General features: G+C 41.7%; 1 protein-coding gene across 2 annotated transcripts in view; it reads right to left on the bottom strand.

The window, feature by feature from the left end:
* Positions 1 to 13,853: 13,853 nt before the first annotated feature.
* The window catches only part of ASZ1 (ankyrin repeat, SAM and basic leucine zipper domain containing 1), a 479,027-nt gene continuing 466,139 nt past the window's right edge, over positions 13,854 to 26,741 (bottom strand). For both annotated transcript variants that reach the window (XM_040343761.1, XM_040343762.1), the window contains one exon: positions 13,854 to 14,324. In XM_040343761.1, coding sequence (XP_040199695.1) covers positions 14,160 to 14,324 — 165 coding nt within the window. In that variant the 3' untranslated portion in view covers positions 13,854 to 14,159. The remainder of the gene's footprint in view (positions 14,325 to 26,741) is intronic.

Below are 26,741 nucleotides of genomic sequence, written 5' to 3'. Positions count from 1 at the left end.
GTCTGCTTTTTCCAGGTCAACAAAATGGTGAGTTTTTGTGTTCTTGAAAGGAATTGGGTGAAATGGTACTGCCTCAGAGCAGGTTACTATTAAGCCTAGAACGTTAATGAAGAATCTCATCATGGGTTGACTCCTGGATCTCCATGCTCAAGCTTGGGCTCAGAGAAAATGTTATTTTCAGTAAGGAAGACATTTTCTTGGGATGTGTCCAGGACCAGAACCAAGCAATCCAGGTCAAGGGAAAGCTGGAGGGCAGATTTTTTTCGAAATCTGGGAGCAGAGCATAGGCCGAAAGAGTGGCACAAATTGGAAGGGATTGTCTCACTACAAGTAGCTTCAAGCACTGGCGAGTTGTGTAGATGGGAACATGCAGATAAGCATACATGGCTTCTGTGGACATCAAGATGCCTATCTCAGAGGCAAATTTGGGAATTTTAAGGAATTTGAGAGATTTGTAGTGCAGAATAGGATGAATACCCCCCAAATGCCTTCGGTACTAGGGCTGCAACTAACGATTATTTTCATAATCGATTAGTTGGCCGATTGTTTTGATTAATCGATTATTGGATAATAGCCTTAAAAAAAAAAAAAGAAATTAGCAATTAGCATATTTTTTGGGGACAATTTGTTGTTGAGCAGATTACAAAACACAAATTGCTGCAAAAACACATTACATGTGTTTCTGCAGCTTCTCCATTGAAGTATATTGAACCAAAAAAAACAAAATAGCACCGTTTTGCGTTAAAAAGTCCTTGCCCTTTCCAAATACGCAGCAGCTGAAAAAAAATCATGGATGTGAATGTGTCCCATAGGAAAACATGTACATGAACTGTAGTGTGTTTCTGCAAAAAGCACCAAAAAAACAGAGGTGTGAACCCAGGCCTGAGATGTTTAGTAAAATAATGGGGTTAAAAAAACTAAAACAAGTACAAAAAGAGCAATCACTACTGTAAGTGGTTAATTTTTTTACTGTGGGACAGTGAAAGTAATATTTACAGTAGCAATTTGCTTTTTTGTACTATAAAGGGCTAATTTTAGTTTTTTTAACCCCATTATGTTACTGGCTGATTAATTGATTAGTTGTTTCGGCCCTATTCGGTACCATAAAAATATTTGTGTACAATCCTCTGAACCTGTATGGTACTGGCACAAAAGCTTCCTGGGACAATAAATGGTACAGCTTGTAAGGCTTTACCGAGGTTGCACCAGTCCAGATACACTGTTTCTATTTGTGACATTAGCAGACAGTGATGAGTTGAAGAATCCAAAGATAAAAGAACTAAAAATAAATAAATAGTTAGGCTAAGGCTGATTTTCTATGTGAAGGAAAGAGATGCTCACTACTTTCCGACACTAAAACAAAAACGGAGGACCGAGAGTGGGGTAGAGTTATAGGGAAGGATCCCAGGGGGGCATGTCCTCTAAAGCATGGCAGTGTCCATTCACCTGAAAATACATGTCTTTAACCCATGGTGTACTGCAAGATTAAGAAATTAGATTTTAAACATTTTACTTGTGTGTACCTTAAAAGTCCCTTCTTATTGCATTATTTAAAATGGTAGCAAACTAAAATCAAAATCTAACAATTTTTAACTCTCTCCTACGCTATTGCATAAAGTGTAAATCCCCCCAAAAAAGTGTGTTGTATGGAGTGGGGGAGGAAAGAACCCTTGTGTCAGGTGTTTACTGCTATCCAGCTATGTCATAATCATCAGAAAGGAACTGATGGACAATTAGCACTCTCCTGCAGTAATACAAAAATAAAATAAATGTTAGATCTCTCCAACAATGGTCCAGATAGTAGTAATAGTTCCAAAGTGATTATAATACTCCAAAAGTAACACTACAATGTTTTCTTTGCATCAAAGGAAGGTGTATACTGTATATTTTTACGAAGATTTTATTTTAGATAGCTAAAAGTGGGCTAAGACAGGAACATTTTCATTCCAATCTCTTCAATTTTTTTTCCCCATCATGAGCAATTGACATAACACAGTTATGACTACTTTTTATCAGACTACTGAATGGGTGAGTCTACCATAACAAAACCTTAAATGATTTCTAAAGGCTGGAAAGAAAAACATTTGTTTTTGTACTCACCATAAAATATCTCTCTAAATTCTAGCGCTTCTAAAAATTTGACAATCTCCCTTTGGGATCAACAAAGGATTTTGTATTCTGTTCTGTATCTTTACTGGTAGGGTTTTAGAACACCACCTACAGGAGTAGGACAATAGGCAGAAAAGAACATAAGATCGCCTATGGGAAGCCCTAGCTGGTATAAAATACCCTCTCTGCTATAGGCAAGCCCGTTAGTCACAATGCCGTAAAAAAATATATATATATAAACTCAAATAGAGCGGTGGAAGCTATGCCTATTGTGGAACTCAGAGAAAGGGATTTTACGGTGAGTAAAAAAAAAAAAATCCAGTTTTCGTTTGTGTTCATTGATGGACACAGCTCTTCTATTCTTTGATGAGAACATCCCAAAGCAGTGCCTTAATGTGGATTGGGCAAACCAAGCAACTGGAGCAATAAATCAAATATATTAAACCACCCTCTAAGGGGCAACAAGGAACCCTAAACAGCTGTCTGCAAAACCTTACAGCCAAAATAAGCATCCGAAAATGCAAACACATCAACTTTGTAAAATGTAGTGAAACTATGCACAACCAGGTAGGAGGAAAAACCTATAGGATAAGACTGCCAGCTCCAGCACCCACTGTGCGTAAATTAAAGCAACCAAAAGACAACTTCCTGAGATAGCATAAGCAGGGTAATATCCTAAATACTCTCAAATGGATGCTTCTGGAGGGCCCAAAGAACCAAATCAAGCTACATGGTGAACCCCTTGGATGAAAGTACGATTTAGAAAGCGTGCGTGGCCAAAAAACGAAAAAAAGATTGTAATGGCAGAAGCCTGGTCCTCAAAGCTCGTTTTTTTTTCCGCCCAAACGCTCTGTTGGAGAAAGGCCAAAACCTGAACCACCGATAAGGAGTGTGGATGGACACCCATGGCCTCACACCAGGTGATATAAGCCTTCCAAGTGCGATGATAAATCTTCCAAGACGTTAACTTGCATGCCTTCAACATAGTCTCTCAAAACCTAACTTTCAATAGACATGCCGTCAAAGCCAGAGACAGAAAATCAAACTTGGCCCTGGTACAGGAGGTTCTGCTAAAGAGGCAACCCGCCAGGGGGAGTCAGCAACCAGCCAAACTATGTCTGCATACCACTGAGAAGGAGGCCAGTCTACAGAAGAGAGAGAAGTACCCCCAAGGACTCGCCATCTCTACCAGTCCACCAATAGAATTGCTTTGGATGCCGTCTGTGAAATGATTCTCATGGACTGCACCCAGCTTAAGAAAAAATCAAATGGCTGCCACTGCATGGCTACAAGAAAATGTCCGCCATGCAATTCTACTTGAAGGATCCACTCCAAAATGGCCACTGGATCTCAGGGAAGATAACTGCTGGCTGCCCAAACCACATGGTGGTCCCGATGAAGCCTCCCATATCTCCATAAGACGCAGATACTGGACTGCACAGCATGCCCTCCCCACGCAGTGAAACCCAGGCTGCCCAAGCAAGACATAGGAGGTAAGAGGGAAGCTCTATCAAGGACAGGCAGGGATACCTGAGGGCAGTGGGAGGAATGGACCCTGCATGATGACCACCCCAGGGAGTACCTGCTCCCCACACCATGTCTCGGGAGGGGAGAGGGTGTGAAATCTCCTTCCTGATCCAGCGGAGCATGAAGGAAAGGCTCTGGAGAAATTTCCTCTTCTCCACCAAAGTGGGGGTGGGTTGGCTTTGCCTTGACAGACTATGACATGGACTGCAGGCTCCCGATAGAGATCCTCCTCTCCACTGAAGGGCTGTCGGCCAAGAAACCACTGTGACACAGACTGTAGGTGCCTGATCATGTGTTTCCCTGTGAGACGTTGGCTAAAGGTCTGCATGCTCTTGCTGGCCAGACCCGGGTAATCACTGGATATAGATTATCCACCCCATTGCCCAGCCAGGCTGTTGATTGGAATTTTTTCCTGTGGAGTTCTCCAAAGGGAACCAGGTCCTTACTCCTTCCACTAGGTATAAATAACTGGCTCGCCTATAGCAGCTTTATACCAGCTAGGGCTGTCCATGGGCGAAGCTTCTCATGTAGGTGGCGCTATAAAACCCTATTGTCAAAACAAATAAGAGCTGTGTCCTTCAATGGTAGTAATAGAAATTACTTTTTCTTTTACATATGTTGCCTTATGGTTTTTGGGTAATCTGTGTGAATAAATATCAGGGATATGCAATTAGCGGACCTCCAGTTATTGCAAAACTACAAGTCCCATCATGCCTCTTCCTCTGGGTGTCATGCTTGTGGATGTCAGAGTCTTGCTATGCCTCATGGGACTTGTAGTTCTGCAACAGCTGGAGGTCCGCTAATTGCATATCCCTGATATATATGGTTCATTTAGCTTGCTAATATATGTAATTTAGCAATTGTTCTTACTAGACGATACATGAGTTAAACCACTTTCTGTGATTGACCCAATGCTGTGATGTGCACTGAAGATAGCCCCACCTGTAAATCTGGGAAAAGCCTATTTAATCTCCTGCCCGGATATAGTCAGGGGGATTTGCATGAAAGGGGGGCAGACTTATGTTGTAAGGCCTCCAATCCTCATCCTAGCTAGGCCAACCAATAAGACGTCAGCATAGTGAGATATACACGAGAGGAGAAGGCAGCTCTCTTTATGGAAGCATGGCCTGAAGGATGGGTCTAAAAGGGTAACTATGGTATAGGTCTGTTTTACATGCAACAACTGCACACGCTTGTACTTGTAATATTTTATTGCTTGTTTGAGACTATAGTTTGTGTGTTAGATTAGACTTTGTATAAGCTCTAATAAAAAGTTTATTATATTGAAGCTTTCACTTCTGGTCAAAATAACTCTTATTTACCGTATTTATTCGAGTATAACGCGCACCCGTGTATAACGCGCACCCCTAATTTTCAATTAAAAATCGGTATAAAATCATTGTAATTGCCAAAAATCATTTATGTCCAGCCATGCCCCCTGTATGTCCAGCCATGCCCCCTGTATTTCCAGCCATGCCCCCTGTATGTCCAGCCATGCCCCCTGTATGTCCAGCCATGCCCCCTGTATGTCCAGCCATGCCCCCTGTATGTCCAGCCATGCCCCCTGTATGTCCAGCCATGTCCCCTTACCTTTAATCACGCGGCGCGCGGGAACATTACAGACAGCGTTCGTTTGAACAGCTGTTTTCCCTGCCACGCATAGACACTCCCCCTTGCTCGCGATTGGACAGATCCGTCCAAGGGGGAGTGTCTACGCGCGGCAGGGAAAACAGCTATTCAAACGAAAGCTGTCTAATGTTCCCCCGCGCCGCGTGATAACGTTGTAGCGGCGTTGGCGGCAGCAGCGGCGACGGTAGCAGCGGCGTGTGCGGCGGCGGGGACAAAGTCCTCGAGTATAACGCGCACCCAAACTTTGATCTTTTTTTTGGGTATAAAATTTTGCGCGTTATACTCGAATAAATATGGTAACTCTTATCATAGCTTTGAGATATTAAATCTTAAAATGTACTTTTATTAAGCTAGAGTTGGCGGCCACAAATATATGTACAGGACTGAAAGTATTCAATATAATAAAATTAAGGTTATTATTAGGAGGAATTCAAGCTGAATCAGCTTATCCAATATATGGAAAATATAGATAAATGTTTGTGTTTTATTAGTGGGTATTAGATTTAACTCTAAATAGGAGGGACTATACACCACATTTTTTTTTCTATATCCCGTAAATCATAAGAGATAAAAGTACTTTGGATGTACCATTATAAACCGGCCGCTATAATGGGGAGGAAGTATTACATTTCAGGGAAAATGTTGTTTTTAATTATTGCTTTTGTGCCCCACTAAGCCATCTCTAACCAGTGTTTGAGTTTGCTTGAGAGTGGATACAGTTGTATTAGAAAGACACTGAAAAAAGGTCTTGGTTGTATGTTGAATAGGTTCAGCAAGTTTTTGTATTATTTAAATTGTATGTCCACTAACATTGACATTTTTTTAGGACATTGGAAATCTACAAAAGATTTTGTTTTTGATGTTTTTTTTGGGGGGAAGTTACAAGTAGTAATATTCTCATTGGTGTCAGTTAAAGTACAAAACTGTGGAAATGTTACTATTAAAACTAATATCTGAGAAAGACTATTAGGGTAAAATAAGGTGCATTTAGCATACTGTATTTTATACCTTAATTTTTTTATTTTATTTTTTAAGGATAAACCCTACCAATTACCAATAATTTGATAATCTGAGTTGGTGGGAGTTTTTTTTTTTTTTTAAACTGAATTGGGTGTAGCAGATATTGGTGTAAACATGGCTGTGTTTACATTTCCATTGTGTACCTAAAGGAAATTTATTGTTCCTTGGTTGTGGATATCAGCACTTTTGTTTTAGACTTCATTCTGTGAAGATAGTAGTGTTATTGTAAGGCTTGTATCTGCACTCTGGTGCATATTATAAGTGCTAGACTTTGTCAAGTCTGTTCTGTGGTGTATTGTATCACCACTGAACTTTTAAATCATGGCGAAATTGATGGCTAAAGTTAAAAATAGCACAGAGATAAGAAAAATGGAGGAATCCAAAAGCCCATGGCACCATGCACAAGAGTATGTAAATATAAAACAGAGAGAAAATACAGCAAACGTGAGGGTAAGACTGCACACATTTTTGCTGCATTTTGGTTAGCTAACAATTATAGGTCGTTATTGCAGACCATGTCTCTCAAGGAAGATCTAGAAATAGCCAAAAGTACTCTAAGAGTTTCTATGACAAATGCGAATGCTAGCCACCAGCAGCCAACAATACAGGGGCTGAAGGCTGCAGACTGTAAATGTGAAAAATTATCGGTATCTTCAAGCACAGTGCAGCGGGTACAATCTACACATACCATAGATTGTAATGCAACCAGTTTGAGTATTGCTAGATGCAACAGGAAATTACCTCTGTCTGGAGTAGGTGGCAGTTCCAACAGCTCATTGAAAGGTGGGAGCTCTTTTGAAAGGGCCTCCATTTCTCATACAGAAAAAGGTGTTAATCAGGTTTTAGCCATTGAATTTTCTCAGCCTAAAACCACACCAGTTGTTAAGAGACGCTTTAATACTTTACAGAAGATAAAATGCTTCACGTGTGGTTTTTGCGGCCACATTTCCCAGTTTTGTTTATCTTCTGGTGAAAAGATATTAAAGCCAAATCAGTATATAACAAAGAGGCGTGACGTGGAAGTGTACTCACCTCGCTGGGGTAAAAAGCCTAAGAAATATGAAAATACAAATTCATACATCGCTTCCTCAAATATCAAGGCCGAAAATGAGGCTTTACAGTACGAGATTAGGCAAATGAAACAGGAACGGGATGAGTTTATGAAAGAATTCCAATCCTTTAAAAGAAACATTATTGACTTGAATTTGAAAAATGGGAGTAAATTTGTCCATCGGGAACCAAACCTGTACACTAAAACTGGGGATGAAAGGCAAGAGAGAAGTTTTGTTTTAGAGGTCCAGGGCATTTAGTTTCACTAGATCGAAGTTTTTCAATGTACATGTAAGAATGTTGTATTGTTTGCTTTAAATAAGTTAAAGAAAAAAAAGTGGGATAAAGTAATAACTGTTTTGCTACAAGTTATTTATTTTTTTTCAGGGTAAGTGATTCCTGAGATTATATGGACACAGAAAGCTGTACATATGCGTAAATATGCGACTAACAAAAGGTCAAGTATAGTATTCCATGGTTTTTGTTTTTCTTATTCAGTCCCTTTGTATTCTCCCAGTGGCCAGAAACGCCTAGCAATTCATTTGCAAATTACCAAACCTCTATCCAAAAGCCAGGGGATTCAAGCAAAACGAAGGTGTGTGTGTGTGTCATGGAATGAATGGGTATGAACGGTCTATGTGTAATTAAGATTTTTTTTTTTTTTTTATGGCTATCAATAAGTGTGATCATACTAATGCGCATGCTTTGTACGGTTTATGTTTATTTGATAATTTTTTTTTCTCTCTCTCTCTCTCTCGTTTGTAATGAGCTCAATACTGGTACCAGTTTAAAATAAATGTATACTTTTTTTTAGGGCTGTGCAAATTAACTTTTAATTAATCGATTAATCTTTAATTTTTTTGATCGATCAAAATCGTTTTGATCGATTAAAATTCTTTTGATTGGTACTCACCTCTCCGCCGGCTTCAGGGAGTTCCGTCGGAGATCCAGCAACGTCACGGACACCGGCGGGGCTTGCCGTGTCCATCTGAAGGGCTCCTTTGCTGTGCTTTCATATCTGCATGCCGGCAGGACCTTACTATCTGCCACACGCAAGGGCTGTTACACTTCCCTCTATCAACCTGGGATTCTACAACCATCCACTGGGAGTTGTGATAGTTCCCTTAATGGGACATCTACATACCGACGGACTGATGTTAACCTCTCCTCATCTGGATTCAGCAGTGGTATCGTTGTACACATTTTTATACCAGTATCATACTAAGCTACATGTTTTTATGACTGCTTTTGGTACCGTTTGGTATTACTAACACCATTTTTACAGTTTATGTAGCTACATAGATTTTATCTCCAGTGCAATTTATTTTTGGTTACCTACTTGAAGACTATAAAAGTTTTAATGCTATTCCCATCGAGCGCTGCCTTTGTGTGTTTTTTGTATCCTGCTATCTATTTTTCCAGTGGTTGGTAGCTGCACTGGGAATCAGCCTGCAAGGAGATCAGCTAAAAGTAGTTGGATCTGTATGTGCGTTATAATTAATCGAAATTAGTCGATTAATCGATTAAAGAAAAAAAACGATTAACCGAACAAAAAAATTTTGATCAGTAACAGTCCTACTTTTTTTCTATAATTGAAATGTATTCGTGAATAAATAACCTGTGCACAGATACAAGATACGTTTATTTTGTTTTTCTCTCTCCTTTTCCTGGGGTTAGAGTCAAAGTGTCATTCACTCTTGACACTTGGAAACTACATAATACATTATGCTGCACCTTGTGGCATATTATGGATTCAGTAGGTCCTAGGTTTGCCTAGTTTGCCTAGTTTCCTCCATTTCTCATACAGAAAAAGGTGTTAATCAGGTTTTAGCCATTGAATTTTCTCAGCCTAAAACCACACCAGTTGTTAAGAGACGCTTTAATACTTTACAGAAGATAAAATGCTTCACGTGTGGTTTTTGCGGCCACATTTCCCAGTTTTGTTTATCTTCTGGTGAAAAGATATTAAAGCCAAATCAGTATATAACAAAGAGGCGTGACGTGGAAGTGTACTCACCTCGCTGGGGTAAAAAGCCTAAGAAATATGAAAATACAAATTCATACATCGCTTCCTCAAATATCAAGGCCGAAAATGAGGCTTTACAGTACGAGATTAGGCAAATGAAACAGGAACGGGATGAGTTTATGAAAGAATTCCAATCCTTTAAAAGAAACATTATTGACTTGAATTTGAAAAATGGGAGTAAATTTGTCCATCGGGAACCAAACCTGTACACTAAAACTGGGGATGAAAGGCAAGAGAGAAGTTTTGTTTTAGAGGTCCAGGGCATTTAGTTTCACTAGATCGAAGTTTTTCAATGTACATGTAAGAATGTTGTATTGTTTGCTTTAAATAAGTTAAAGAAAAAAAAGTGGGATAAAGTAATAACTGTTTTGCTACAAGTTATTTATTTTTTTTCAGGGTAAGTGATTCCTGAGATTATATGGACACAGAAAGCTGTACATATGCGTAAATATGCGACTAACAAAAGGTCAAGTATAGTATTCCATGGTTTTTGTTTTTCTTATTCAGTCCCTTTGTATTCTCCCAGTGGCCAGAAACGCCTAGCAATTCATTTGCAAATTACCAAACCTCTATCCAAAAGCCAGGGGATTCAAGCAAAACGAAGGTGTGTGTGTGTGTCATGGAATGAATGGGTATGAACGGTCTATGTGTAATTAAGATTTTTTTTTTTTTTTTATGGCTATCAATAAGTGTGATCATACTAATGCGCATGCTTTGTACGGTTTATGTTTATTTGATAATTTTTTTTTCTCTCTCTCTCTCTCTCGTTTGTAATGAGCTCAATACTGGTACCAGTTTAAAATAAATGTATACTTTTTTTTAGGGCTGTGCAAATTAACTTTTAATTAATCGATTAATCTTTAATTTTTTTGATCGATCAAAATCGTTTTGATCGATTAAAATTCTTTTGATTGGTACTCACCTCTCCGCCGGCTTCAGGGAGTTCCGTCGGAGATCCAGCAACGTCACGGACACCGGCGGGGCTTGCCGTGTCCATCTGAAGGGCTCCTTTGCTGTGCTTTCATATCTGCATGCCGGCAGGACCTTACTATCTGCCACACGCAAGGGCTGTTACACTTCCCTCTATCAACCTGGGATTCTACAACCATCCACTGGGAGTTGTGATAGTTCCCTTAATGGGACATCTACATACCGACGGACTGATGTTAACCTCTCCTCATCTGGATTCAGCAGTGGTATCGTTGTACACATTTTTATACCAGTATCATACTAAGCTACATGTTTTTATGACTGCTTTTGGTACCGTTTGGTATTACTCACACCATTTTTACAGTTTATGTAGCTACATAGATTTTATCTCCAGTGCAATTTATTTTTGGTTACTTACTTGAAGACTATAAAAGTTTTAATGCTATTCCCATCGAGCGCTGCCTTTGTGTGTTTTTTGTATCCTGCTATCTATTTTTCCAGTGGTTGGTAGCTGCACTGGGAATCAGCCTGCAAGGAGATCAGCTAAAAGTAGTTGGATCTGTATGTGCGTTATAATTAATCGAAATTAGTCGATTAATCGATTAAAGAAAAAAAACGATTAACCGAACAAAAAAATTTTGATCAGTAACAGTCCTACTTTTTTTCTATAATTGAAATGTATTCGTGAATAAATAACCTGTGCACAGATACAAGATACGTTTATTTTGTTTTTCTCTCTCCTTTTCCTGGGGTTAGAGTCAAAGTGTCATTCACTCTTGACACTTGGAAACTACATAATACATTATGCTGCACCTTGTGGCATATTATGGATTCAGTAGGTCCTAGGTTTGCCTAGTTTTCTCCTTCCAAATTGACACATGTGCTGGTAATATGTGTAAAGGTTTTATGTCAACCTGGGGTCTTCTTAGACTAAGTACTTACAAATCCCACCATGTTTTCCTATATTTTTTGTTGGTCAGAATACAGATATGTGGGGGAGTCGGTACATGTTTCACTGTACTTACTGTTGGACTCATTACCTCTGCTGGCAGTCTGTTCCAAGCATATACTGCCAGTTAGCCAATTAACCTCCTCAGAAGAGGTACAGTGAGATGTTATTAATAATGGTTTGGACTTTTGTATTTTAGGAAGAAATGCACACATGGACAGATGATCGGACCAAGACTGGTCAAATTACTGTGAAACACAGATGACCTTAAAACATAGTTTTTTTTTTAATGTTTGTTTTAAGGAAAGTCCTTGAATGGAATTACAGTCAGGCCTAACTAAATTCTAAAATATTTTTTATTTAAAAAAATTTTTAGTGGTCTGTTTCATTAAACAGGGTCGGGCCTCTCTCTCCGATACAACTTCCTGTGGCCTGTTGGACTTGCAAATTGATTTTCACTGAGAATCAATTAATATGTTAATCACTACCAAGAGAAGACATTGCCCTTTGGTATAGCTGCAATGCTAAAGGCAGTTTCATTTTTTTTGTTGTTTAACAAAATAGATTCAATGCTCTTTAACAATTCAAAGGTTGGGGCAGCATTAAATCTGAATATTTAATTTTATTAACCTTTTTTTTTTTTTTTTTACCCTTTTTGGTGTACTTGTTTCTCTCATTTTTCTTCTAAAGGAAAATTTTTTTCTTTCTTTCCTATATCACCTTGTGACCATAGTGTCCTCTCTACAGTTCTAATATTGGGCAGTCATATGTGGTCATGGGTAATTTTTTTTTATGTTGGTCAGTTGTCTTTTTGTGCCATAACCAAGTTCAAAAAGCAATGCTTAAAGATCATATAGATATACTGGGACTGGTGAGACTCATAGTGATTGGCAAATAACAAACTATAGTACAATTGTACTTAAGAAGTAATTTAGTCTAATCATTCCTGAAGCCACAACTGGTGACATCACACTTATCCGAATTCTGAAATCAAGTTATTTTTGTCTGCTTAGATGACACTGCCTAAATCTGCACGGAGACCTCTTAAAGTGATGACCTCTTCCCTAGCCTGCTAAAGGCAGGACTCATACAGCAGCTACACACGGTAGCCAAGGACGGAGCTATATGCACAAAAGTTTGGCACCAGCCCAGGCTTCAACCCATCAGGGTTGGTATAACTGAACACAGCGTCAGTAAAAGGAGTTTGTGGCGAGTTGCGATGGCAACAAGATCCCCCTGGAAACTTAAAGGGTCATACACACACAGGGGTATTCAGCAGAAGGCGGGGCAGAGTTACTGGCAGGCAAATGACAATGGAAATAAGACAACCTGGCTGAAGGGTGCAATCATTTAAATTGTTACACATGTCAATGGGAAAGGACCTCATATTAGGTCACAGTATATTTTAATCAAATGTCCTTAATACTCAGAATGACAAGATAAGCATTCATTTGAAGGCATATGTCGTAAAAGTACTCGTGTTTTTCCTTCTCTAACTTTGCCCACACTAATAAAGTACAAGCACAGAAATCCAGGAAAGTAGGTCCAAAGGCTATTACTGTATGATGTATCCAATTGGAACCACCATGGAAGGGAAACATGACCCGATTGACATTACGGACTTTCGCACTATTATTGGACGGTTGAGAACAAGGATCCTCCAGGTTTCCCCCCCCCCCTTCGTTTTTTTGTGTGTTTGGTATCTTATGATTTTTATTATGGACTTATTACATCCAGAACAAGTGAGGACTACCAATACTGGGATCCAGAAATATGAACTGTAGAGACGGAATGTTTAAATGTTTTGTTTCTTCTCAAAGAGTTTTATATAATTTCAGAGGGCAAAGCCAAAAGTTTCAAATGAAAGATTACACATAAAACCATTATTTTAGGTGTGGCCGAGTCACATATTCTCAACTGGCCACAAGGGGCCATATGTTGCCTTATGGTTTTTGGGTAATCTGAAATATATTTAATTTAGCTTGCTAATATATGTCATTTAGCAGAGGAAAGCCCATTGTGTTCTTACTAGATGATACAAAGCCATGAGTTAAACCACTTTCTGGGATTGACCCCATGCTCTGATGTGCACTGAAGATAGCCCCACCCGTAAATCTGGGAAAAGCCTATTTAATCTCCTGCCCGGATATAGTCAGGGGGATTTGCATGAAAGGGGGGCAGACTTATGTAGTAAGGCCTCCAATCCTCATCCTAGCTAGGCCAACCAATGAGACGTCAGCATAGTGAGATATACACGAGAGGAGAGAAGGCAACACTCTTTATGGAATCATGGCCTGAAGGATGGGTCTAAAGGGTAACTATGGTATAGGTCTGTTTTACATGTAACAACTGCACACGCTTGTACTTGTAATATTTTAGAGGAATATGCTCTATATTCCTCCATGTAAATGTTTGTATTTTAACCTATTGAGTTTGCTTGTTTGAGACTAGATAGTTTCTGTGTGTTAGATTAGACTTGGTATGAGCTCTAATTAAAGGTTTATTATATTGAAGCTTTCACTTCTGGTCAAAAGAACTCTTATTTAACTCTCATCATACCTTTATGATATTAAATCTTAAAATGTATTTTATTAACACATACATCTCAAACACTTCAAAGGCAATATCTTTGTATACTGTATTTGTACAAGGTGGAAACAATGACACATGCAGTCTTGCAACAAAAGTACAAAGTATAAGTACATTTTCATAGTAGTACCTACAAGCAACCCCACATATCCTATATACAAAAATATTGTATAGTAAATAAATTCCAGAATAAAACAATGTGTATTTATTTTAAAGGAAAGAACACTGTACACAAATACTGTACCACAAAAAGAAAAATTACAACTTTACTTTAACAGTAAACACTTGCCATTCCTCACTAAAGGAATATTTTGTAAACTTAAAACGCCATTACTGGGTAGTGTTTCTTCTGACAAATACTGAAACAATTGAGATAACAAACCCCAAACCAAACATCGTCAGCGTGGTCCTCTTTAGGAATCGGCTCCACCTCCAACTTTGTTGTTCTTCCAATGGGGGCACACGGCATAGATTACTCTTTTGGTTATTCTGAAACTGAAAGAAAGGCCATAAAAGATCTAAAAATCCACAGGGCCAGCATTATTTAAATATACCCTGTTTCCCCCAAAATAAGACCTACCCTGAAAATAAGACCTAGTGTTATTTTCCAGGAGGGCTGCAATATAAGCCCTACCCCGAAAATAAGCCCTAGTTTAAAATTCTTGTAAAATCCTGTAATCCACCCTATTACAATAGTATATGATGTACAATGTGTGTGTTTCTGTAATATAATTGTGGGGAAGAGAGCTCCGGCGGGTCACAGAAGCACAGAATGGCGCTATAACAAAGGTATTTGGCACAATTATATTACAGGAACACTCACATTGTACATTATATACTACTGTAATAGAGTGGATTGCAGGATTTTACAAGCATGTTAACTCAGTTCACACTGGGAATTCCTGACAGGCAGGGAGGGAGAGGGGGAGAGAAGACAGCACATTACATGGTAAGACCTACCCCGAAAATAAGCCCTACTGTGTCTTTTGTTGGCATAATTAATATAAGACCCAGGCTTATTTTCGGGGAAACACGGTAGCAGATTATTGTCAAGAAATAAAACAGACTGCAAAAAAAGCACCTAAAAAGTGACAAAAATGACTAAGAATTCTGTATTATAATTTCTCAACACACAGCAATAATTTTAAGGAGCCAATGATTAAAAAATGTAATTAATCCTCTGTTCCCAAGAATCATGTCTTTGTATAAGTTTACATTTTAAAATAACCCCATGTGCCAAACTAACAGTGAAAAAGCAGTTTTAAGGAAACCTGCCACACAGAGAAATAAAACAGGCTATCATTGCAAGTCTCCCATGAAAAATACTAGCTGAATGGCCCTTTCTTACTTTATATCTCTCATGTCTCCACTCTACTGCAAATAATCCTATTTTAAAAATAAAAGCAAACAATGCAGGTGACTACTCCAGTTCTAAATCCTTTAACCTAACTTGCATCACAAAAAAATTTACATCCACAGGGGTACAGCATACTAATGTGTTCATGTCATGTAATGTTCCATGCAATTCAGACAGTAAAAAGAATAGTGAGAATGGAGAAAAGGCAGGAAAATGGAGGGAAAAAAAAAAAAAAAAAACTAGAACAGAAAAAACAGAAAACATACCCATGTCAAACTCGGGTCAATGTACTGTAAATGATAAAAATCTAGATTCAATCCGAAGAGTACATATTGCATCCTGATGAGATGCATATAATACAGTAATACTTAGTGAACAAATCCCTAAGAATATATAAACAGGAGACCGGTCACACCAAAGCAGGTAATAGTAAGGAAAGAAAAAGTAGACGGAATAAAAGCGATTCAGAAGGGAGCATGGCTTGGACATGACTGTGGGAGGATGGCTCCTAAAATAAGGACACTGAATCAGCCTATCCCGGCGTCGCAGAGCACACTCCCAACCGCGGGGCACTAAAACTTTTTTTGGCAACGGAGGGTACCCGCATGGCGGAACATCCAAGATGGTGCCTGGCTGGAGCAGGGGTGGTGACACAGTGTCTGCGTCTCGGCCAGCACAACACTCTGCAGTCTCCCCTATTGCGTCGCTGTGGCTGGTAAGCGATACAGCTTCCCCAGCGTTCCTGGGCTCCTCCACCTCCCAAGATCAGGTCTCTGACATCTCAGAGCTGCATGGGGATCAGTACCTGAAAAAACACATATTGAAATTGATAGAGCGCACAGACCCCTGAGACCCTCTTCGCAGAATGACGCCATCTGTAAACTGCATTAATTTATGGTTAAGGAGCAACTTTTGAAACGCATGGTTAAACATCCCTTTTTTGATGGGGCCCGCTTATTCTTTTACCAGGACCTGTCACATTGCACGCTAATGCAATGCAGAGCATTTTATCCTCTATTGGAAGCTATGATGGCAACTGCATTACTTATCGCTGGGGGTTCCCTTTAATCTTCAAGCCGAGAGAAAAATGGAAAGTCTGCAACCTTGCACAGTAAAGATGACCTCCCTCATTTCCTTTCCCAGCTGGGATTGGATCCATTGGATTTCCCGGATTGGTGCCATGCCAATGATATTCCTCCTCCATCTGCAGCTCAAACCCAGCTCCCTGCACGATCTAAACGGTGCTCCAGGAGTCGCTCATCACTGGGTGTACCGGCCACGAGCCGATGTAGATGTTCACACCTGGGTCAACTTACAAGTGGTTTCCCTGCCGCTGATACGCTATGGCTACGGTTAAGGTAGCGTCATATAATGTTTGAGGTTTAAGCTCTCTAAATAAGCATAATAGGTTCATATACCATTTCTGCAGGAAAGCCACTTCACTGATAGCTCAATTCCCAAATTGCCCGCCCACCTTTATTCTCAGTGGTATCTGAGTAATTCCCCAAAGCCAAAATCACGGGGTACGGCTATCGCTATTCATAACAAATGCCCGTTCATACCTACTAACCAATACATTGACCCACAAGGATGTTATGTGTTCATGAAAGGCAGGATTATGGAATAGGTTCTAGTTTGTCAATAAGGTCTTAGATAGCTTGGCTACTTTTTACGAGGGCAGATTAGTCTTGGGCGGAGACTTTAACAAACACTTTGGACCTTTCGGTAGACCGCTCAACACACTTGTATGCTTTTCTGCTGCATTTTCGTAGATCCCTTCAGGGCCACGCGTTGGTTGACTGCTGGAGGGCTCTTCATGCCTCAGAAAGAGACTATAGCTAATATTCCAGCATGCACAGGGTATACACATGTATTGACCAGTTGCTGACTGACAAGGCTTCTATAGAGCAGAGCAAAGGCCTGGATTCTTTCCTAAATGTACATAAAATAACTGAGTACTAAGATTTGTAGGTAAAGTTGATCCAGGGTAAATCCGATTGCCTCTCGGGGGATCAGGAAGGAATTTTTTCCCCTGCTGTAGCAAATTGGATCATGCTCTGCTGGGGTTTTTTGCCTTCCTCTGGATCAACTGTGGGTATGGAGTTGGGTGTATGGGATTGTATTGTGTTTTTTATTTTGTTTGTTTATTTTTTTGAGGTTGAACTGGATGGACTTGTGTCTTTTTTCAACCTGACTAACTATGTAACTATGTAACCATCTGTGATCATCCCCCAGTGACCCTTTTGCTGGCTTTATCGTCCAAGTCAACTGGTGCCTGGCCATGGAGGCTAAATGAGATCCTGTTATATGACATAAGGGTGGCTGCAGGCGTAAGATACTTTGTCCCACTGCTTTGTTGAAAATGCCATTGGGGAAGTTGATTATGGCATACTATGGGAGGGCCATAATGCCGTAATCGGGGGGTCCCTCATTGTGTGGGGTTCCAAGCTGCAGGAGAGACAAGCGGATTTCCAGCAGATCCTTAGGACGCGGCAACAAGCTGAATTGAAACAAACTGCAGACCAGAAAGTGCTCAGACGCTTGAAAGAGTTGCGCTCGCACTTCTCTATACTATTAGACCGACAAATTTGTTGATGGCTGCGTTCTGCAGCTCACAGATATTATGAGCATGGCAACAAGTGTGGCAGAGAAGCTAAATCAGGCACTCCAGAAACATTGCATGTCCTCACATATTCACAAGCTATGTTCTCCTTCTGGAGACATGGTATAGCATATGTCAAAAATCGCATTGCTGTTTTGCGACTATTACGCAGCCCTTTAAAACCTAAACTTGAATGCTACTCCCACCGAAGTGGCACAAAAACAAATATGCATTGAGTCGTTATCTCACCTCCACCGGCTTCCCCAACCTATGCTCCGAGCAGCAGGCTGACTTGGAGCTCCCTATCTCTAATGCAGAGTTCTGGGCTACTGTGCAGTCTCTCCCTGCTGGGAAAAGCATGGGCCCAGATGGTTTCACAAAAGCTTACTACTTGAAGTTCTTCAAGCAGCTTCAAAACCCCTTGTGTACATTTCTTGTTCGTACATCACGGGACACAGAGCCTTTGATAATTACTTAGTGGGTTAGATAGTCACCACCAGGTGATTGGACACTGGCAACCCTAATTACAAGGCAAGTTCCTCCCCTATAGAACCCTTCCCAAAAGGAGAGTACCTCAGTTTTTTCGCCAGTCTCTAAGGTGGTTGGTCACGTTGAAGATGTGCTAAGAAGAAAGCTCTGTTTGATGGTCTCTACGGGGCCTAGAAGCTAGACAACCGGATCCATACCTTGGGCCAATTAAAAACGCCTAAGATGGATGGTACCTGGGCCTCGTGAAAGAAGAAACAAGATTTTGCCTGTAATGTCTCTCCCTGAAGACTGGGCTCTGGGATCCAGTGCTTTGGTGCACAAAATAAAAGTTGCACGAAAAGTTTATTTCTGGCAGAGTCTTCTACAGGTCCAGGGAAGAGGATCCTGTAAGTAGGAACCCAGAAGGTTGGCACAACATTGCCCACCGTATTGGGTGTCTGTTTTTCAGCAGTTTCCTGCGGTGGGGATAAGGTAAGCAAAGACAATCCTAAGTACACCTTATGGATTATCTTCTTTAAGTAATTTGCATGTCTTACCTGGTTTTCACCACTAGAGGGAGTAAGACATACCTGGTGTATACTTTCATGCCATCCAGGATACATGCTCAGTGAAGCTGGTCTGTGAAGCCGCTCACCGCCTCCGCTGCAGGCTCAAACTAAAAGAGGCCTACGGGTCCCACACAGTCCTCAGGTGGTCTCCCCCCCCCGCATCACAATTCAACGCCGGGGCGCACTTTTACAGCAGACTCGGCGGGGAAGGAGGTGGCGTGGTTGCGCGCGCCGTGCACAGCGCACCAGTGAGCAGACGCAAAGCAGTAATATTTAAAGCCCAGAACGTCGGAGCCCCTGTAAGCGGTGGGGGACAGAGCTGTGGGCAGTAAGCATCTCAGTGGATTTGACCCAGGCATATCTACTTGGCATCAGGTTGTGCAGACTTAGCTAATGTTAATATTGTAAGACAAAGGCACAACAATGATTGCATTTTGTACTAGTACCTCTGCAGCTTAGGACTAGGTCTCCCAGTAAGAGGGCTTTAGGGGCAGGTAAAAGAGGCATTAAGAAATCACTGCCTAGATCTAGGGGTTATGTACATGCTTGCAGGATGCCACCCCCTGAAAGACTGGAGGCAGCCTCACAGGATGAATCAGTGCCCGTCAGGCTTTGCAGCCTCTCCCAATTTTGCACCCCCTGCATATGTCACTGAAGACACTATGAAAACTGTATTGGATGGTTTATAAGGAAGGATTGCTCCTTTAATCACATCTTCCTTAAAGAGTAGCAGAAAAAGGGGTAGATCCCCTTCCTCTGCTCTGGGTTCCCAGAGCATTCTGATAATGATGAAGTATCCCTATCTGGGGATGGGGATCAGCAGCAGTTGGACGACTCAGGGGAGGAGAAGCTCTTTTGCCTCTTGGGCCCTCAAAGTGCATGTGCAATATTATACCGAGTTGGTGCATACCACAAACAAATTGCCCTCTGCTGAGGCTGCCATATCCTCAGTTTCCTCCTTGGTATCCCAGAAATCCTCATAGGCTGCGTATAACTTCCCAATTCATCCCTGGCTGGAAAAATTGTTGTAGGGAGGACTGGGTTTATCCGGATAAAATATTTTCTCCTCCTAAGCTTTCCCTGCTTTATCCAGTAGAGGAAAAGTTCACCAAGAAATGGCAGGTGCCAGCAGTAGATGTGGTAGTTTATTGTGTGAATAAAAGCCTGACCTCTCCTGTGGACAATGCTCAGGGATTTAAAGATCCAACTGATATTTCTTGTTAAAAAAATAAAATAAAAGATCCAACTGATAAAAAGCTGGAATCTTTATTTAAAGCCTCCTTTTCTGTGGCTGGCGCTGTGGTCCAACCTGCAGTTGCAGCAATTAGCATGTGCCAGTTCTTCAAGGAACAAAAATAAGCAGGTGGTTAACCTCCTTCCTACTGAGGAAGTCGAGTTTTATGCAGACCTTCCTAAGGCCTTGTGTTTTGTGGTTGATGCCATCATGGATTCTGTTCAGCAAGCATTTTGCCTTAATCTCCTGCTGGTAAACATGTGCAGGTCTCTTTGGCTTAAGCATTGGGCAGCCGAGGCTTCATGCAAAAGATATTTGACTGGGTTCCCATTTTAAGGGGAACGCTTGTTTGGGGATGATCTGGACAAAATATATCCAGAAGATTACCGGGGGCAAAACCATGTTGTTACTGGTTAAGAAGAGTAAACATCCTTCATTTAGACGTTCTTTCCCCAGCCCCTGGAGCCTCGACCTCCAGGTAGTGGCAAACGACCTCCCCAGTTCAATACTAGGGGAAAAGCCCAAAGCTAAAAGTCACCTTGGGGTTCAAGATCTGTTAAGCAGAATCCCAAAGCCTCCCTATAAATAGGTGCCCCTGCTCGGCCAAGTGGGGGTGAAGGCTGCTGCAGTTTGCAGGCACCTGGCGGGAAGAGATTCAGGACAAATGGTTAACCTGCACTTTGTCTCTGGGCTACAAGCTGGAGTTGAGGGAGCTTCCGCCATCTCGTTTCCTAAACTTACCTAAGTCTCCAAAGATCCAGAAAAGAGGAGGCCCTTTGTTTCTGGCATTAGAACATCTGTAATTATAGAAGTAGCCCCAGAAGAGAGGGGCTCGGGGCTCTACTCAAACCTCTTTACGGTTCCAAAACCGAACGGAGATGTCAGACCTATTCTAGAGCTAAAAGACCTGAATCAGTTTCTAAACGTTCGTTCTTTCCACATGGAGTCAATCCGCTCGGTGGTTTCCACCCTTCAGGGAGGAGAATTCCTGGCATCAATAGACATCAAGGATGCATATCTACAAGTGCAAATATTTCCCGCCCACCAAAGGTTTCTAAGGTTTGGGGTGGATCAGCGCCACTTCCAATTTGTAGCCCTACCTTTCGGTCTTGCTACCACTCCTCTAGTGTTCACGAAAATTCTAGCCCCGTCCCTGGCAAAACCAAGGGCTCGGGGCATAGCAGTGACAGCTTATCCGGATCATTTGCTACTAGGAAGAACAGTCCATAGCACGCTTAGACCGCAATGTGATAGAGCACAATAGAGTACCTAGGCTGGGTTCTCAATCTAAAAAAAATCTCCTTACAGCTCCTAAAAAGGCTAGAGTATTTGGGCATGGTCATAAACACAGTCCAAAGCAGAGTATTCTTATCGGGTTTAAATGCCAAAGCCATAAAAGGATTTGGTCCGGGTAGTCATAGCAAGAAAAAATCCTTCCATTCGACTATGTATGGAGATTATTAGGGAATAGTGGTGCAACGGATTGTCATCGATCCGAACCGAAGATATTGATCCGAACCGCACACGTGTGATCCGCGGATTGATTTATGGAAAAAAAAAAGTTGTGTGCATGTTCAGTCCACACACAGCGTGGTCATGGCGAGTGGAGAAACGTAGGAGCTTGGAGCGCCCTGCGTCATTTAAATCCCCTGTATGAGAGCATTTTGGCTTCCCTGTCAAATATGATGAAGGAAAGAGGTTAGTGGATAAAACCGTGATGGTGTGTAGGCACTGTGGCACAAAAAAAGCCATATGACAGTGGAAACACATCAAGCATGGCCATGCATGAAGTGTCATCACCCTGGTGTTTCACTGACAGGAGTGAAAATGAAAACAAAAGCTGCTCAACAACCGCTCATCAGCGCAGCATTTAAGCAGCCCCTTGTTGCACAATCAGACCGGGCAAAAGCCATCACAAACGACATCGGTGTGTTTATAGGTGCAGACATGAGGCCATATTCGGTTGTGCAAAACGAGGGCTTTAAACACATGCTGAAAGTGCTTGAGCCACGTTACATTTTTTTTGCTGATCCGAAAAATGATCCGATCCGTACGTTGGATCCGTTGCACCCCTATTAGGGAAGATGGTGGCCTCATTCGAGGCTGTCCCTTACGTCCAGATTCACTCAAGGCCTTTACAGAGCAGCATCCTCTCTGCCTGGAACAAAAAAAAGAGTTAAAGCTTTGGATATTCCAATGTGCCTATCACCATGGGTACGCCAGAGCCTCAATTGGTGGTTACTGACCAAGAATCTACTGAAAAGAAAATCCTTTATTCCAGTTACTTGGAAGGTCGTAACCACAGATGCCAGCCTAATTGGCTGGGGAGCAGTTCTGGAAGAATACTCCACCCAGGGAAGATGGTCCTGAGTCGAAGGGGTCTTGCCCATCAACATTCTGGAGATTCAGGCAATTTGTCTAGCCCTCAGGGTCTGGAATTACAAGTTGCAAGGTTGCCCTGTCCGGGAACAGTCTGACAATGCCACGGCAGTGGCCTATACCAATCACCAAGGGGGCACCAGGAGTTGGGATGCCCAAAGAGGTGAATAATTTTTTAGTTTGGCAGAAAGGCATGTTCCTTGCCTGTCTGTGGCCTTCATTCCAGGGGTAGGAAATTGGCAGGTGGATTCCTAAGACGCCTGCAGCAGTTTCCAGGAGAATAGTCTCTACACCCCAACATATTTCAGGCCATATGTCGGAAATGGGGTACCCCGGATATAGACCTGTTGGCGTCCAGGTTCAACAAAAAACTGGACACCTTTGTGTCAAGAACAAAAGATTCGCTAGCGCAAGGGTCAGATGCCTTAACGTTTCCATAGGATCAGTACACACCGATTCCCTCCAGTTCCACTTCTCCCGCGATTCCTTCGGAGGGTCAAAAGGGAAGGAAAGCCAGTAATTATGGTGGCACTGGCTTGGCCCAGACAACCTTGGTATGCGGAAAAAATTAAAGATGGCAGAAGGAATACTTTGGGTTCTTCCGCTGCGCCCAGAAGTCTGAATTTGACGGATTGGCTGTTGAGACCCACATTCTAAAGGGTCGTGGGCCAGTCCTATGCACTCTGGTTAATTCTAGGAAGCCGGCCTCCAGGCTCATCTACTACAGAAGCTGGAAGGCACATGTTTCCTGGTGTAAAACCAGAGGGTGGCATCCTAGAAAGTATGCCATTATCAGGATTCTTGCCTTTCTACAATTAGGTGTAGAAATGAAGCTGGCCTTGAGCACCATCAAGGGCCAGATTTCGGCCTTGTTGGTATTCTTTCAAAGACCACTTGCCTCTCATTCCCTGATAAGGGCCTTTGTCCAGGGGCACTGCGCTTGAATCCGCTGGTTAAGCCTCCCGTGTGCCAATGGTATTTAAATTTGGTTTTGTCTGTTTTACAGAAACATTTTGAACCATTCCACAATGCGTCTTTAGTTCTTTTGACACAGAAATCGTTTTTTTCTGGTAGCCATATCCTCAGAAGGGTATCAGAATTAGCAGATCTTTCTTGTAAAGAGCCATATTTGATTATTCACAGAGACAGGGTGGTGTTGCATCCTCACCCGACCTTTTTGCCTAAAGTGGTTTCAGGGTTCCATCCGAATCAAGATGTGGTCCTACTGTCTTTTTCCAGATGTGCAGTCCATGGAGGAGAAGTTGTTACACACTCTAGATGTTCTAAGAGCAGTCAGAATCTATCTGCAGGCAACGGCTCAGATACGCAAGACTGATTGTCCATTTATTTTGCCTGAAGGCCCCAAGAAGGGCCAGGCAGCGCCAAAGTCTACTATTTCTAGATGGATTCGACAGGTTATTGTTCAGGTTTATGTTGAAAAGAAGAAAATTCCTCCTTTTCAGGTTAAAGCGCACTTGACTAGAGCAGTTAGTGCTTCATGGGCAGTGCATCACCAGGCCTCCATGGTTTAGATCTGCAAGACTGCAATTTGGTATTCGGCCTATACATTCACTAAATTCTATCAGGTGGATGTAAAGGGCACGAGGATGCCACCTTCGAGCGCAGTGTGCTGCAGGCAGCAGTATAGGACTTCTTGTAGGTTGGCAGTCTATATTTTCTGATCTGTGTTTCCCTCCCCTCAATTTGGGCATTGCTTGGTGACATTCCACTAATTATCAAAGGCTCTGTGTCCCGTGATGTACGAACAAGAAAATAGGATTTTTTTAAAACAGCTTACCTGTAAAATCCTTTTCTTGGGAGTACATCACAGGACACGGAGCTCTCGCCCCTCTTTGGGATTATACATTGGGATACTTACTGCTTTGCTACAAAACTGAGGTACTCTCCATTTGGGAAGGGTTATATAGGGGATGAACTTGCCTTGTAATTAGGGTTGCCAGTGTCCAATCACCTGATGGTGACTAACCCACTAATTATCAAAGGCTCTGTTTTATGTACTCCCAAGAAAAGTATTTTACAGGTAAGCAGTTTTTAAAGAATCCTATTTTTTCAATTCTCTTGCTACTAATGGGTGCTTTCCACAGGGGGACCTCACTGGCACACATCTCAGTTCTCCCGAAGGAAGAGAAAGACCACCCTCCGCGCAGAGCTACCATCCAAGTCTGTATTCAGTAATGAAATTGAAGATTTTTGCGAAGATTCTCGCTAACCGCCAAAACACCTACTTCACAAAATAGCCCACCCTGATCAGATAGGTTTCATAGTGGTTTGGGGAGGCACAAGATAATTCCATCAGAGCGCTCCAGCTCATTAACTTGGCCCCCGTACACATAGTCATCTGCCTCCTTATTTGATTCTTTCCACCGATGCCAAGGCGGCTTTTGATCCCGTGGACTGGGATTTCCTCAACGCTGTGTTGGGGAGGCAGAGTATAGGTCCACATATGATGCGTTGGATCTTAGCGCTATAGGTCTCCCCGGCAGCCAAGATCAGGATGAACGGGGGATTATCCCCTGTATTTTCTATTCGGAATGACATGAGGCAAGTGTGTCCACTTTCGTCCGTTATCTGCTTTGGTCTTAGACCCATTGCTTTGGAAAATAAGAGCCAATCCGAACATCAGGGGGATTACGGTTGGCCACTCGGAATATAAGCTGTTGGCGTATGCCGACGATGTTTTATTGTAGATCTCACTGTCTTGTTGCTAAACCTGATGGAGAAATTATCAGCGCATAGCCAGGTGTCACATTTTTGAATTACACCAAGTCAGAGATTTTACCAATCAGTTTCTTCGGCACTAGCTTCAGCCCTGAAAGGCTACCATCTGTCCTCCGAGCTTGGTGACGTTACTTCCGGTTACGGCCGTGACCGGAAGTCCCCGCTTATGGCGTTTATTTTTGTTGTCTGGTGTTTTTTGCTGTTTTATACTGTCATCGCCTATTTAAATGCAAGAATCTTCTTTAAAAAATTATTACACTATGGAGAGCCTATTTTTTTGCTTTTAACCCTGTAGGTCTAGAGGCAATATTTTGTAGGAATTGCTGGTGAGATCGGAGGTACAGCTGCAGCGGTCCCCTGTCCAGGACACATGGTTCATCACCGTTTGATGCACTACTAGGCTGGTTGGGGTCCATCTATGAGGTTAGCACCACTGGGGGAGGCTAGCACCACTGGGAGTGGATTCAAGAAATAATTCTGTGATATCTACATACATCTGCAGATTTGGACTCCCTTACCCGTCCCTCTCCCTCCTCCGCTCTCCATTTTGTTTACATATGAAGACATCCTGTCGTTGGAAAGACTGATTTTCTCCCTGGATCATCAGATTATTTGCAGATGCACAATTTATATGCACTTTACATATAGACTTATTTATAGTTTAATATATACTTATATGGACTTTTTCTCTAGTTTATTGATTTTTATGCTCTCATATGTGATGCACAGTGCCGGCCCAAGACATTGTGCTGCCTGGTACCAAGAATGAAATGCTGCCCCCCCCCCCCCCAAAAAAAAAAATTACGCCCACCAAAATGCCCCCACATCCATTATTTTATATCATGATAACTAAAGTGGACCTATCATGGCTCTATACATGTATATAGGAGTATAAAAATGACCTGTTATGGCTCTATTCATGCAATTAACCCCGCAGTGGAGTGGAGAGTGGAACGGGAGGAGCAGTCGGGCGGCAATTAGCCCCACAGTGGAGTGGAGAGTGGAGCTGGCGGAATGGGATGGCGTGCGGGCAGGAAATTTGCTGCCCCCCTGAAAGTGCTGCCTGGTACAATGGTACCATCGGGTCCCATGGTAGGGCCGGCCCTGGTGATGCACTTTATATTAGATTAATTTATTTAGATATTATCTCAAATGTGATGCACTTTAAATCAGACTGATCCATTTTTTACTGATATATTAACTTAGCACTTTATTATTAGAGTAATTAGCGCTACTTCATTATATTTACATGGGTGCTGGCAACACTATAGAAGTCTAGCTGCTTTTTACACTTTCACTTTAGCACTTTATTATTATTAGTTTGGTTTCTCTAACACTTTGGTAGCACATTAGTACCCCACTGTAATAATGAAACAGTGAAATCCAAAGTGAAATAAAAAATGAAGATATAGACCAACAATATCGTGTGGTAAATGGTTATGGAATAAATAAATACAAGTTTAAAAATAGTTCAGATATAATCCAAAATTAATTAAAAGATTCTGGTGGTAAACTAAAATAACTGACAGTGATAACACGCTTGACCAAATATGTGCAAAAACAA

The sequence above is a fragment of the Rana temporaria genome, chromosome 3 (genome assembly GCF_905171775.1).
Source record: "Rana temporaria chromosome 3, aRanTem1.1, whole genome shotgun sequence".
In the NCBI taxonomy this organism is placed as follows: domain Eukaryota; kingdom Metazoa; phylum Chordata; class Amphibia; order Anura; family Ranidae; genus Rana; species Rana temporaria.
This window is presented reverse-complemented; position numbering and strand designations above follow the sequence as displayed.